At 38.8% G+C, this 16,268-nt stretch overlaps 1 protein-coding gene across 1 annotated transcript in view; it reads right to left on the reverse strand.

The window, feature by feature from the left end:
* The window catches only part of LOC140201351 (vesicle transport protein SFT2A-like), an 80,786-nt gene that overhangs the window by 24,002 nt on the left and 40,516 nt on the right, over positions 1-16,268 (reverse strand). Inside the window, 2 exon segments of the mRNA XM_072265315.1 lie at positions 9,547-9,629; positions 12,677-12,763. Of these exon segments, the coding sequence (XP_072121416.1) occupies positions 9,547-9,629; positions 12,677-12,763 (170 nt within the window).

Here is a 16,268-nt window from a genome sequence, read left to right on the forward strand (position 1 = left end):
TAGAGTGGATGTGGAAAGGATTTTCCTATAGTGGGCGAGTCTAGGACCAGAGGGAACAGCTTCTGAATTGAGGGACACCCATCTAGAACAGAGACGAGGAAAAATTTCCTTAGTCAGATGGTGGTGAATCTGTGGAATTCATTGTCACAGGCAGTTTATTGGGTCAGGTCAGGTCACTGGGTATATTTGATAGGTTCTTCAGGGTGTCAAAGGTTAAGGGAAGAAGGTAGGAGAATGGGTTGAGAGGGATAATAAATCAGCCATGATGGAATAGCAGAGCAGACTCGAAGGGACTAATTCTGCTCCTATGTTGTTATGGTCTTATGGTTTTTATTCTCCCCATATTCCCATCAGCTCCCCAAGATTCTATCATTCTAAGGCAATTTACAATGGTTATTAATCTGGGATGTGGGAGGAAATTGCAACAAACTGAGGTCCAGATTGAATTGGGGTGTCCAAAAGCAGATCTATTATCAGTTTCACAGTGCTGATCTGTACTTAATTATCCTGTGCAAAATTAAAATGAAACATTGGAACCAAATAAGAAAAATAAAGAACTGTAAATATTGTATAAAGTTTCAAAGAAATGTAATTCAAAGTTAACTTTTCTGTCTTTGAGTGGCCCAGTCAGAGTCCTGACCTGAACCCGAATGAACATCTCTGGCAAGACTTCAAGATTACTGTCCACTGCCACCCCAACTAACCTGGCACAGCTTGAGCAATTTTGCAAGGAAGAATGGGTGAATCTTACTCTATCACATTGTGTTGAGCTAATAAAGATTAAACCAAAAAGACTATTAGTTGTAATAGCTGCATGAGGTGGTTTAACTAAGTACTGATACTTCAGATTTTGAAATTTTAGTTTTTCATGCTTTACAGTTTCCCTTGTTTATTGGACTCTACTGTGGAAAGGAGGAGTATGTAATTCACAGATAAAAATTCTCAGTTAAATTGATCAAAATTCTTGGTTGTAATACACACCTATGTGAACAAATGGTTGGGGACTGAATACTTTTTCAATGCACTGTAAATCTAGTTTCCACCACTCTGGGATAAAGAATTCCAGAAATTCACAACTCTTTGCAAAAACAAGTTCCTACAATCCTCATTTTTAAATAATCACCATCATATTTTGTAACAATGCTCCCTCATTCGAGATTCTTCCACCAGTGGAAATTTACCCTGCCACACTCCTATAGATCCTTAAATATTTCAAGATTACGTTCATTCCAACATTAGCTGCTCATGACATGCTTATCCTCTCATCTCAGGAATTAATCTAGTGCGCCTCTGACAATAAGAGCACCAAAACTGTGCACATAGCCTCAGCAGCACACTGTACAAATGTGACAATACTTCTCACTAAGTTCCAATCCCTTTGCAATAAAGGTCAAAATACATTTTGCTCTTCTAACTACTTGCTGCACTTGCCTGCTAACCTTTTATGATTTATGCACAATGGTAAACATGCCTCTGTCCCAACTTTTGTTGAGTGTGTTGCAGCCATCAAATTCTAATTTTGTGCATATTTACAAAATACAATTAAGTTGGTCAGTAAAACTATTGAAAATCTTTCCTTTGTACTTTTGTCAGTTAAATAAAGGTTCACGTGAATTAACATATCACAGATTTTTGTTTTTATTGCATTTTGGAAAATATCCCAACTTTTCTGGAAATGGGGTTTATAAATAGCCTGCCTTTTAATTCCTTACTTTTTCATTTTAAAGTCCATTTATAAAGTTTTTGTCCAGTCACTTAACCCATCTATGGAATCCAAATACTCTCAATGCAATCTGTTCTCCCAACTACTTCCATGACAAACTTGGACACCAGATACCTGAGCTGAGAATCAATTCCGGAACACCACTAGTTACACACAACCATTATGAAAAAGATAAATTTATTCTCACTACATATTGCATCTAAGGTCAAGTGTCAATCCATGCTAACAAACATCACCCAATATCATGAACACTTAAGTCCAGACATAAATCCAGGGTTGGAAAACATGGAGTACATGGTGATTAATGAAGATAAGGAGAGGTAAGGTCAGAAAGTGACTTAAATAGGAAAATGAACATTTTAACATCAATATGTAGGATAGACTAGATGGCATTGTAGGTGGGAAATATGGGGATGGGTGAGCAAATAGAGTAAAACAAGGATGATGATATTAAGGGTGGTAGTTTATTTAGCAACAGAGAGAGCAATTTCAAGGTTTTTTCAGTCTTTTCCTCCAGGGTATATAAAAATTTTAAAGATAAAATGAGAGGCACGATTTTCTATATAAAGGATAGTGGATATGTGAGATGAGTTGCCAAATGCTTGTAAATCCAGTCCCTAAGAATCTTCTCCAATAATTTCCCAACCACCAGTGTAAGGCTCATCATCCCAAAATCCTATAGATAATCCTTTTGGACATTCTTAAACAATGCTAGCTGCTCTCCAGTCTTCTGGGATCTTGCCCTTCTAATTTTGTGTTTAAGTTCTTTCTTGCTTCCTTTAATTTCAGTTTCCTAAATCTTGCATACAATTGTTTTTTCTTTTTGACTAAATTTATGAGATTCCTTGTCATCCAATGCTCCTGTACCTTACCAGGCCTATCTTTCATCCTCACAGTAACATGCTGATTCTGAAATCTAACCATCTCATTTCACATGTGGATTTATCCCAAAACAGCTACCCCCAATCTATTTTCCCCCCAGTTCCTAGCTAAAACCGCTGGAATAAAGCTTTCCACAAATTTAACACCTTCACCCACAGAGCAGTCTTATTTCATTGATAACTATTTTAAAACTCAGAATTATGATCTCTGTTCCCAAGATGCTCTGTCACTGAAAGTGCAATCATTTGACCAGGTTATTATCCAGAACAAAGTCTAGTATAGCCCCTTCCCTGGTTGGACAATCTTTATCTTGTTTCAAGGAATCCCCCTGGAAGGACTTAACAATTTTTGCCCCATCCAAGTCCCTCACAGTTAATATTGGGGAAGTTAAAATCACCAACTTCAACCACTTTGTTTTACATCTTTCCACCAATCCGCCAAAATATCTGTTCCTCTTATTGCTTGCTCAATATTTGGAAGCCAAATGATTGCACCTTTCCTATTTCTGAACTCTGCCAATATGGTCTTACTGGATAAGCCCTCCAAGTTGTCCTCTCTAAGTGCACTGTGATATTCTCCCTAATGAGTAATGCAACTCTCTTACATCCCTTTCTATCATGTCTAAAATATCGAAACATTGAGCGGTCTGTCTTGCACCTCTCTCAACCAAATTTCAGTAAAGATTATACCAATATGGGCTGCTCTGGTTATAGATTCTGGAATTCCTCCTATAGTTTGAAGGGTATCGAATATGACTCCATCATTTCAGAAAGGAGGAAAAGAGCAAACAGAGAGCTACAGATCCATTAGCCTATGGTCAGTAATAGGGAAAATGCAGCAACCTTTAATGAAGGATGTATAAACTGAACATCTTCAAAAATATAATAGGACTGAGTAGATCATCATGGACTTTGGAAAAAGAAAACAATGCCTTGCTAAAGCTAGGGGTGGCAAGGTAGCGTAGCAGTTAGTGTAACGCTTCACACCACCAGCAACCTGAGTTCATTTCCTGCTGCTGCCTATAAGAAGTCTGTATGTTTTCCATAATGCGTGGGTTTTCTCCAGGTGCTCTGGTTTCCTCCCACATTACAAAGATGTACAGGTTAGTAGGTTAATTGGTCACATGCATGTAATTGAGTGCATGGTCTCACTGGGTCACAAGGGACTGTGCTGTATCTCTAAGAATAAATCTATTGATTACATGAATTGTGAGGAGAATGGAGCAATATTACTTCGAAGCAATATACAGCATTTGAGTGAGCTGGTGCAATATAGTTCAAGTCTATTGTCATTCAACTGTACACATTTATACAGCTAAACAAAACAATGTACCTCAGGGACAAAGATGCAAAATACAGTAAATATATCACATACAGCCACACAGCATATCAAATAATATTAAGAGAAAAAAAGTTCTTTCGATTTATGTACAAGTCGACATAAAGTCATGTACGACATATAGTTAAATATACAACAATATTACTGCTACTGCCATTGTCATGGATGATGTGTACTGTGTAGCAAGGTGTTCAAAAGTCCAAAGCCAGGGGCAAAAAGCTGTTAGCCAGCCTAAAGTCCTTGTTCTTACATTGCAGTAACTGCCACCTGACAGGAGGCACTGTAGTGTAAGAACAAGGACCGTTAAAGAGATTGTGGGAAAGATTGGAGGTGCCCTTGACCATGCGGAGGGCTCTGTGAACACAGCGCTTCTGGTATGTCCTGGATGGGTGGGGTGGGGAGGACAGATCCTGATGATTCTCTCAGCAGTCCTCACAATCCTTTGTAGAGACTTGTGGTCAGATGCCTTACAAATCCCATACCAGACTGTGATACAGCTGGTCAGGACACTCTCAATAGTGCTCTGGTAAAAGGTAGTTAGAATGAGGGTGGGCATCTCCTCAGTGGAGGCACCGATGTGTTTTCTTGACTAAAGAGGTGATGTTGAGGGACCAGGTGAGATCATCTATGATGTGCACTCCAGGAAACATGGTGCTCCTGACTCTCTCCACAGAGGAGCCATCGATGTGCAGTAGGAAGTGGTCAGCCTGCACCTTCCTGAAATACATAATCATCTGTTTAGTCTTGTCCACGTTGAGACACAAGTTGTTGTGATCACACCAGTCCAGACCCTCTCTACTTCCTCTCTGTATGCTGGTTCATCACTGTTGCTGATGAGGCCAACCACTGCTGTGTCAACAGTGAAATTAATGATGTGGTTAGAACCGAATTAAGTAGTGTTGCATCAGAAGTGTGACTAGCAGCAGGCAGAGTACTAATCTAATGTACAGTAGATAAGTGTAAGTCTGATAAAGGGTCTTTTCATGGATGCTTCCTGATCTGCTGAGCGCTTCCAGCAATTTAGTTACCATTTCAGCATTTAACAATGGGTTTGACATATCAAACTTCCAATGTTTTGCAGCATGTTGGTGTGAATAATCATACTTAATTGGCATCTAGCATTAGATCTCTAGAATTATTACATAAAGCATTAGAAGACCAGAAGACCGTTAGATCACAGGGAAGGCAGATGAGCTCAGTGCATGGATGAACCCTGGAATTATAACATTTTAGCCATTAGTGAGACTTGGTTGCAGGAGGGGCAGGACTGGCAGCTCAGTATTCCAGGTTTCTGTTGTTTTAGACATGACAGAACAGTAGGGATTAAAGGAGGAGGAGTGGCATTACTAGTCAGGGAAAATGTCATGGCTGTGCTCCATCAGGACAGACTAGAGAACTTGACTAGTGAGGCGTTATTTGTGGAACTGAGAAATAAGAAAGATTATGACCATGTTAATGGGGCTATATTAAAGACCACCCAACAATCCTAGGGATTTAGAGGAACAAACGTGTAAAGAGATCACAGACTGTTACAAGAAACAAAAGCTTGTTAGAGTAGGTGATTTTAACTTTCCACATATTGACTGGGAATCCCCTACTGTAAAAGGTCCTGCTGAAGGGTCTTGGCTGAAGCCTCCACTGTACTCTTTTCCATAGATGCTGTTTGGCATGCTGAGTTCTTCCAGTATTTTGTGTGGTTTACTGTAAAAGGACTAGATGGGATAGAGTTTGTCAAATGTGTTCAGAAAAGCTTCCTTCATCAGTCCATAGGAAGCCCCAATGAGAGCATTCGATGCTTTATCTACTACTAGGGAATGAGACAGGGCAGGTGTTAGAAGTTTGTGTAGGGGAACACTTTGCATTTAGTAATGCCATTAGTTTCAAAGTAAATATGCAAAAAGATAGGGCTGGTCCATGGGTTGAAATTCTAAATTGGAGAAAGGTCAATTCTGATGGTATCAGAAATGATATGGCAAGTGGGAGGCCTTCAAAAACAATATTTTGAGAGTACAGAGCTTGAATGTACCTGTTAGAATAAAAGGTAACAATAAAAAGTGTAGAGAGCCTTGGTTTTCAATGGATATTGAGGCCCTGGTTAAGAGAAAAAAAAGGTGCGCAGCAGGTATTGGCAAGTAGGAACAAAATAGTTGCTTAAGGAGTACAAGAACACTTAAGAAATAAATCAGGAAGGTTAAAAGAAGGCCTGAAGTTGCTCTAACAGACAAGAGGAAGGAGAATCCTAAGGGATTCTACAGATATGTTAAGAGAAAAAGAATTGCAAGGGACAAAATTGGTTCGCTGGAAGACCAGAATGGTAATCCATGTGTGAAGCCAAGACAGATGGGATCTTAAATGAATTCTTTGCATCTGCATTTACTCAGGAGCCGAATACAGTGTCTACAGATGTCAGGCAAAGTGGCATCAACTTCATGGACGCTGTACAGATCACAGAGGAAGAGATGTTTGCTACCCTGAGGCAAATCAGGGTGGAAAATCACCAGGGCCTGACAAGGTGTTTCCTCCGACCCTATGGGGAGGCTAGTGCAGAAATTGCCGGTGTCCAAACAGAGATATTTAAATTATCCTTAGCGAAAGGAGAGGTACCAGAGGATTGGAGGATAGCCAATGTCATTCCGCTGTTTAAAAAAGGCTCTAAACATAAACCAGGAAATTACAAGTTGGTGAATCTGACATCAATTGTGGGAAAGTTATTGGAAGGTATTCTAAGGGACCGAATATATATTTGGTTAGCCATTGACTGATTAAGGATAGTCAGCATGGCTTTGTGCATGATAGGTCATGTCCAACCAATCTTGTGGAGTTGTTCAATGAAGTTATGAGGAAAGTGGATGAAGGCAAGGCAGTGCATGTTGTTTCTCATGGACTTTTGTAAGGCATTTGACAATGTCCCGCATGGGAGGCTGGTCAAGAAGGTTCAGTTGCTCGGCATTCAGGATGAGGTAGTAAATTGGATTAGTCATTGGCTTTGTGGGAGAAGCCAGAGAGCGGAGGCCTGTGATTAGTGGTGTGCTGCAGGCTTTGGTGCTGGGTCCTTTGTTGTTTGTCATCTATATCAATGATCTAGATAGTAATGTGGTTAACTAGAACAACAAATTTACGGATGACACCAGGACCGAGGGTATAGTGGACAGTGAGAAAGGCTATTATGGGTTACAGAGGGATCTTCATCAGCTGGGAAAATGGCAGATGGAATTTAATGCAGGTAAGTATGAGGTTTTGCACTTCGCTAGGCCAATCAGGGTAGATCTTACACAGTTAACGGTAGGGCACTGAGGAGTGTGGTAGAACAAAAGGATCTGGGAATACAGGTCCATAATTTGTTGAAAGTTGCATCATAGCTAGATTGGGTCATAAAGAAAGCTTCTGGCACATTGGTCTTCATAAATTAATGTATTGAGTACAGGAGATGGAATGTTATATTGAAGTTGCACAGGATGTTGGTGAGGCCTAATTTGGAATATTGTGTGCAGCTTTGGTCACCTATCTGCAGGAAGGATGTAAATAAGGTTGAAAGAGTACAGAGAAAATTTATAAGGATGTTGCCGGGCCTGGAGGACTTAAGTTATATGGAAAGATTGAACAGGTTAGGACTTTATTCCTCAGAACATAGAAGATTTGATAGAGGTATACAAAATTATGAGAGGTATAGATAAGGTAAATGCAAGCAGACTTTCTCCACTGAGGTTGGGTGGGACTACAACTAGAGGACATTGGTTAAGGGTGAAAGGTGAGAAGTTTAAAAAGAACATAAGGGGAAACCTCACGCAGAGGGTCGTGATAGTATAGAATGAGCTGCCAGCACAAGTGGCTCATGCGAGCTCGATTTCAAAGTTTAAGTGATAGGTACACAGATATAGAGACTTAATGTTTAAATGGTTTCAGCAAAAAACCAGATGGGCAGAATGGCCTGTTTCTGTGCTGTAGTTCTCTATGACTCTAAATATCCAAGCAGAATTAGGCCATTTGGTCCATTGAGTCTGCTCCATCATTTCATCCTCTCAGCCCCAACCTCTTGTCTTCACCCTGTATCCCTTCATGCCCTGACTAATCAAGAATCTATCAACCTCTGCCATTAAAGAAAGCCAATGACTTGGCCTCCACAGCTGCCTGTGGCAACAAATTCCACAGATTCACCACTCGCTGGCAAAAGAAATTCCTCCTCATTTCCATTCTGTTCCGATGCTATTATGTTCTATATAGGTCTTTTGGTCTTTCACTGCTTATCATAGTAACCATTCTCTCTACATCCGCTCTGTTGAGGCCTTTCAACATTCAATAGGTTTCAATGAGATTCCCCCCCCCCCAATTCTTCTAAATCAGGGATTCGGACCGGCTGACCGCCGGGGGGGGGGGGGGGGGGCGGCGTTCAAGTAGGGTTAAACTCACCACAACATGTCTTTTACAGTTATGTGCTGATTTTTTCCCCCCACAAATCGGTTTTGGCTTAATCTTCCTGACTATACTGTACATACATTATCTCTCTTTTATATAGGCTGTGTATTTATCATATCATTCCTGGTTTTACTATATGTTAGTGTTTTTTTCGGTTCTATGTGTTATTTGGTATGATTTGGTAGGTTATTTTTTGGGTCTGGGAACGCTCAAAAATTTTTCCCATATAAATTAATGGTAATTGCTTCTTCGCTTTACGCCATTTCGGCACGAAAGGTTTCATAGGAACGCTCTACCTTAGCGGGGTGGGGAAATATGGGACAAGGGTGGTCCCGTATGGGGAAAACCAATTTATCCCAATATACGGGATGTCCCGGCAAATACGGGACAGTTGGAAACCCTACGTTCAAGTTCAACAGTGTGTGACAGGGAATGAGGAGAGGCACAGCTGACTCATATTGTTTCCTCACGGCCCGGTCGTACATGCTTTGCGGCCCGGTGGTTGGGGATCGCTGTTCTCAATTCCAGTACGTACAGGCCTAGGTCCATCAAACATTCCCTATATGATAAGCCTTTCAATTCTGGAATCATTTCTGTGAACCTTCTTTGAACCCTCTCCAATGTCAGCATATGATTTCTTAGATAAGGGGCCTAAAACTACTTACAATACTCCAAGTGAGGCCTCACCAGTGCCTTATAAAGCCTCAACATTACATCCTTGCTTTTATATTCTATATATATTCTAGTCCTCTCAGAATGAATGCTAACACTGCATTTGCCTTACTGCAAGTATTTGAGTCCTTGTGTGTACATGTGTGTGCTCACAGTTCCAGTCACTGTTCTGTGGGAGTGGTGTGATGGAGGCCACAGCTCTGGGATAGAAGCTGTTCCTCAGTCTATTTGTTCTGGCTTTTAGTGTCCTGAACTTTTTGCTGGACAGCAGTGGGTCAAACAGGGAGTGGCTGGGGTGTGTGGTGTCTCTGGTTGTGCTGATTTCCTTCCTCCTGAGTCTGCTGGAGTAGATGGTGTCCAGTCCTGGGAGCTGCATCCTGACAATTCGCTGCATTTACTGGCAATACTGGGTAAACCAATGAACTAGAGACTGGATGGGGCAGGGCATATGGCTCATAACAAATACTTTGATGTACAGTACAGCAAGTCAATTTATTCAAAGCATTGTAAACACTCACCTGGCAAGTGCAGCAATATTTCCTAATGTGTAAAACAGTGCAAATAATTTTATTCCATTAGGAAGCCAGAGCAAAACTGTTCCCTGAAACAAGAGTACGCAATGCAAAAGGTAAGTATTAATTAATAATCATGTGACCTGCTAAGCTGCTGACTGTTTATACTGCAGGTGAACTTCATCTATATTAAATTTCTACAACAATGCATTGAAGAAAATGAAAATAAAATGACAACTTCAGCTTTTTTAAAAAAATGTTTATCAGTTTTCACATGGATAATGGATTAGCTTATTGTCAACCAGATTTGACTAAGATGGATAATAGTGTATGAACAAGACACATGATAATTGTTAAATTGGCTAGCTACTTATAGCAAGCCAGATATTTTGTGTGAATTATGAACTGCCATCAGATGTGGCCAATTTATGTTGCTCTTGGCTCAGATTGTCTTTTGTGCAATACTATTCATCTAGAAGCAAAGGTAGCACATGATATATTTATTTTGTTACTTAATATGATTTTATTGCAGCAGGCCTTGGAAGGCTTGTGGAGGTAGAGGGTGAAATGAATGCAGCAAAACACAGGGAAATCCTGGAGGAAAACCTGACGCAGTTTGCAAGAGAACTGCGATTAGGGAAAGATTTGTTTTCCAGCAAGACAATGACCCCAAGCATAAAGCCAAAGTTATACAGGAATGGCTTAAAAACAACAAAGTTAATGTCCTGGAATGGCCAAGTCAGAGTGCAGACCTCAATCAACTGCGAAGTTGTGGCTGGACTTGAAAAGGGCTGTTCACTCACGATCCCCACGCAATCTGACAGAGCTTGAGCAGTTTTGTACAGAGGTTGGGGAAAAATTGCAGTGTTCAGATGTGCAAAGCTGATAGAAATCTATCCATACAGACTCAAGGCTTTAATTGCAGCCAAAAGTACATCTATGAAATACAGATTTGAAGGGGGTGAACACTTTAGCAATCAATCATTTAGTGTTTTATATTTGTAATTAAATTAGACCACTTTGTAGAGATCTGTTTTCACTTTGACACGAAAGAGACGTTTTTCTGTTGATCAGTGTAAGAAAAAGCCAAATTAAATCCACTGTAATTCAATGTTATAAAACAATAAAGCATGAAATCTTCTGGAGGGGGGGTGAATACTTTTTATAGGCACTGGATACTTTGAAAACCTGGCAACCAGAACCATGTGAAATACCTGAAGTGTAGACTAATCAATGTTATATTCTTGGCTCAAATTGTCTTTTGTGCAATACTATTTATCTAGAAGCAAAGGTAGTACATGATATATTTACTTTGTCACTTAATATGATTTTAAATGATTGGTGTATTTATTCTCCCATATTCTCCTGCATTACCTTCAATAAAAGCGTTACCTTTCTTTTTTGACATTAAAATGCAATACCTCATACTAAACAATATTGAAATTAATTTACCAATTTTGTTCACTTATTAACTTTCTCTGTAATTTGCAGTAAGGCATTGATGATTATCCTCCTTTTGGTATCATCTGTAAATTTCAAAACTGTGGTCTTGATTTCAAAACTAATTTAAATTATAAATAACTGCTAAGTTAGGCAGGAACAATTTAAAACAAACAAGCAGAAACATTATTCATATTAAAAAAATAAAAGGGAGCACAGACTGAAATTTATGTTGCAATATAGCTTTCAAGAATTCAGAAACCAGCTTGCCAGGTAAAGTATGATTAGCACACAGCAAAATTCTACACAATTAAAACCTTTATATGATGAATGCACATTTTTAAGGCTTAGTGACTGAGATAAAAAGAACTTCTTAGCTGTGGAACTCAAGAGTAGGCATATAAGTGCCCCTTATTGCTGAATGCAAAGTATTGCTGTTAACAATATGACAATATTAAACATAAACTACTGAATATAAATAAAAATACTGGTCTATATCAAAATGGATCATAATGTGAGTAATATGAGCATTGCCAACATGTTCTATGGTGCATTTATGTCTCCTTTAAAATGTACCAGGATTTTTTGTGATGCCAAAGGTATTGATTAAGTTTATTTTTCAGGTCAAACCATATAGTAGATTTAAAGACCCAAGAATTAATTTTAGTTAATCTTGCTTAGAAAGGGACACTCAGGAAGGCCAAATGTTTGAGAAAATTAACTGGGATGATATCTGACTAGCAAAGTAATTCTTCAGTCATATGTGCCACTACTCAACCTATTAGCCAAATATTCAATGCATTCATATTGTCATAACACTGTCAAAGTTGTGTACTGTTAAAAACTTCAAATGATATATATTCAAATAGTTTTTGGCAACTTCATAATATGCATAATACTGTATTAACCCAAGCATTTTTAATGGGTGGGAAACAGTATTGGGTAAATTAAATGCAAGGCATGTTGCTTTCATATATTGGGCAAAACTATTAGCCATAGTGCAATTCAGGATGCTATTTTCTGCATATGTATTTGTTGGTAGCTATGGAGATTTACCCAAATTATTCACCACATGCGACCCTAAATGCATGGTTGTCATACTATTCAATCAACTGCGACACTAACTGACCAATTGGACTGAAATTTTCAAAGGTGATTTAAATGCAATGATGAGGGTAGTGTAGTTGATGTAGTGTAAATGGACCTCAATACTGTCTTTAACAACATCCTGCATGGGTCCATAGCCTAGGGCGATCTGACAAAGTGGATTTGAAATTGGATCTGAACCCAGCTTGGTAATATGAGACAGAAGTTGATGGTCAAGGGTTTTTGCAAACAGAAGCCTGTTAACAGTAGAACAGTACTGTGCTGGGATACTTAATGGTTGTATAAATGCAAATTTTCAGATGACATGAAAATTAGAAGTGGTGTTGATAGTGAGGAGGGCAATCTTAGCTGAAGAGTGATACTGATGAGCTGGTAAAATGGGCAGAGCAAAGGCACATGGAATTTAATCCTGAAGAGATGCATTTTAGGGGGACAAATAATATTTGAGAAATAGGAACAATAGTTACAGTGATTTGGAGGCCAAGTGACTTATAAAATGTTTTTATATCTTTTAAGCAATAACTTCGACCTGGAATGTTTTAAATTATTAACATGACAAATGAAAAAGCAAGACAGTACAGCTACTTACAAGAATTGAGCAACAAACTCCAAAGACAAAGCATATCGCAAACCATTTCACCCTTGTCCCAAAGTTAAGTGAAGATGAATCGAGCACCTTAAAATTAAAGCATAAATTTAAGAAATATTTTCCCATAGTTCATGTAAAAATTATGAAAACATACCTTAAATGAAACAAAATGGTGAATTTGCTTGTTAAGCTTTCTGGATACATCTAGTTAAGCTATATACACTTAAATATTTGGAATTATAACTCTAAAAAATGGAGAGCAAAAGAAAAGTATTCATCAGAAACTAAAAGGCTAACCCAAAATTAAACTTTCAGACAGCTTTATACCAGTTTTTGAAGATGAAATTAAAAATGAAAATTGAAACCAGATCCAAGATATTAAAATTCGGGAATGTTAAAAATGTAAATCTTACTTGAATTACATTTGTTCAATATTGCATAAAATCAGAAGTCATTTCTGATCAATTTATCTTGAAGTAAACAATAGTATTATAGTTTCCAGGATCCCAGGATAGAATGGCTTGTCTATGAAGAGCATTTGATAGCTCTGGGCCAGTATTCATTGGAATTCAGAAGAATGAGGGGTGACCTCATTAAAACCTATGATATGGTGAAATGCCTCGATAAAGTGGATGTGGAGAGGATGTTTCCTATGGTGGGAGAGTCTAGGACCAGAAGACACTGCCTCAGAATAGAGGGATGTCCTTTTAGAATGGAGATGAGGAGGAATTTCTTTAGCCAGACAGTGATGAGCGTGGAATTCGTTGCCACAGGCGGCTGTGGAAGCCTAGTCATTGAATATATTTAAGGCAGAGGTTGATAGATTCTTGATTAGTCAGGGCATGAAAGAATACAGGAAGAAGGCAGGAGATTGGGGCTGAGACGGAAAATGAAATGGCCTAATTCTGCTCCTATATCTTATGGTCTAATTATGCAAGGGCACAAAGGTATTAACAAGTGACTCAGTAAAAATATTAAACTATTAATTTATGAATCAAAATTGAAACCAGATCCATTGAAATGCTCATGAAGATTGCTCCCATTAATGTTATTTTTTTTATTCAGCATACCAAAAGAATACAATACAAATGGAAAGGTTCAGTTCTGGACTATAACTATGAGAGCTGAACAGCTGATGAAATATCCCCAAATACTTTTAAGATCTTTAACCAGCATTTATAGCCACTGCTTTAAATTATAGAGGGTAAAGAAAATGAAAGTAAAATAATTTTAAATAAAGGTGATATAACCAATTCTTTTTTAAGAAACGCAAACACGAGGAAATCTGCAGACACTGGAATTTCAAGCAATACACATAAAAATTGCTGGTGAACGCAGCAGGCCAGGCAGCATCTATAGGAAGAGGTACAGTTAACATTTCGGGTCGAGACCCTTCGTCAGGGTTAACTGAAAGAAGGGATAGTAAGAGATTTGAAAATGGGAAGGGGAGGGGGAGATCCAAAATGATAGGAGAAGACAGGAAGGGGAGGGATGGAGCCAAGAGCTGGACAGGTGATTGGCAAAAGGGATATGAGAGGATCATGGGACCGGAGGCCTAGGGAGAAAGAAAGGGGGAGGGGGGTAAGCCCAGAGGACAGGCAAGGAGTATAGTGAGAGGGACAGAGGGAGAAAAAGAGAGAGAACAATACCTTATATTCCGTCTGGGTAGCCTCCAACCTGATGGCATGAACATTGATTTCTCTAACTTCTGTTAATGCCCCACTTCCCCTTCATACCCCATACATTATTTATTATTATATATATATATATATTTTTTTTTTCTCTTTCTTTTTCTCCCTCTGTCCCTCTCACTATACTCCTTGCCCATCCTCTGGGCTTCCCCCCTCCCCCTTTCTTTCTCCCTTGGCCTCCCGTCCCATGACCCTCTCATATCCCTTTTGCCAATCAACTTTCCCGCTCTTAGCTGCATCCCTCCCCCTCCTGTCTTCTCCTATCATTTTGGATCTCCCCCTCCCCCTCGCAAATCTCTTACTATCTCTTCTTTCAGTTAGTCCTGATGAAGGGTCTCGGCCTGAAACGTCGACTGTACCTCTTCTTATAGATACTGCCTGGCCTGCTGCGTTCACCAGCAATCTTTATGTGTGTTGCTTTTTCAAGAAAGTTATTTTATAAAGGTTCAAAGGTTCATTTTAGTATCAAAGTATGTACGCAAAATACAACTCAGAGATTTGTCTTCTCCAGGTAGTCATAAAATACACAAAAGCCATAGAAGTAGTTGGAAGAAAGACATCAGTCCCCCACTGCATGAAAAAAGAGTTAAATGTGTTTTCCTGAGAGACTTACAGTATGGAGGCAAGGCAGAAATTTTGGAACGAAACAATCAAAAATAAACATTATCATTCCTTGATTGTTTATAAACAATTGACAATTTGTGTTAAATATAGCACAGAGCTTTACACAAAGACAAATAACAGTATGTTATAGAAAACAATGTATGAATTTTTGAAAACTAGTTCCAGTTGAGGTAGTATCCCTATACATATTAAACATAAATAGCAAAGTTTTTCAAACTTTCTTTTACCGATCACTGGTTTAGAGATATATAAAACTCCCTTTCCTTGAGAAAAAAATATTTGAGTTCAACTCTCCGTGGTAGTTGCGTCTGGTAGAATAGTAATCAATTAGAACACAACGCAGAGAGATCTGATAGGTATAAAACCTATCAAAAGGCAATTCAAGCATTAAAACATTCAAATGAAGAATCTATTTCCATAGTCCTTTAATGCACCTCTTCTATTTATATGCTGCAGCATGGCACTTATTGTTCTTATCCATTCCAAACTCCTTATGCCTTCTGGCAGGAAACTCTGCTGTGCCTTCTTAATCTCTAGAAATTTCTGATGGAGAACCCTGACATTTCTTACAGCACACTAAAAAAAAATGCAATTTGGAAGTATTACACATAACACAAAATAGAATTTCACATAGTACAGTGGATTCTGGTTAATTGGGCCATTGCTTTTTCAGAGCAGTGATTTATTAGGGACAACTCAAAGAACAAAAACTAAATTGAGAAAATGGCTTGGTTTCCCTTTGTTTATCTGGGACCATGCGGCTTAACTGGGGCAGGAGTTTGTTGTCGAACAGTTTCTAACTAGTGTCAGTTGTGTGCACTTGTGTGGCCGATGGACACTACACTGTACTCAGAGCAAACAGTTTTTAAATAATGTCAATTGTGTGTGTTTGTGTTCAAAAAGCAGTGAGTTTTGGCACCGATAGCTGGCGAGAAAGCAGAAAAAACTCAGAACGTTTTGCTCACCACAGATTCAAGCATTCAGGCCTGGAGATGCCAGAAATGCCTGAGAGTGAAACTGAAACAACTCCACTACTTTAACAAATTAGGAATTATGAATGTATCTTAAATGTTACAACAAAAATGAAGATTTGGAGGATAGAATCATCTGAAACACTATATGAAGGCAATCCGCTATCTGCACCAGGTGTCTGCAGTGATTTTGTTCATTTACCATCAATCAAAAGAACATGGCAGATAAATTCCTCTGTCAATAACTATTAAGAGCTTATACAGTCTTATGGTACTTTAGAGGTATTGGTAGTTCTAATTTGTTCT

Source organism: Mobula birostris, chromosome 8 (genome assembly GCF_030028105.1).
Source record: "Mobula birostris isolate sMobBir1 chromosome 8, sMobBir1.hap1, whole genome shotgun sequence".
NCBI lineage: Eukaryota > Metazoa > Chordata > Chondrichthyes > Myliobatiformes > Myliobatidae > Mobula > Mobula birostris.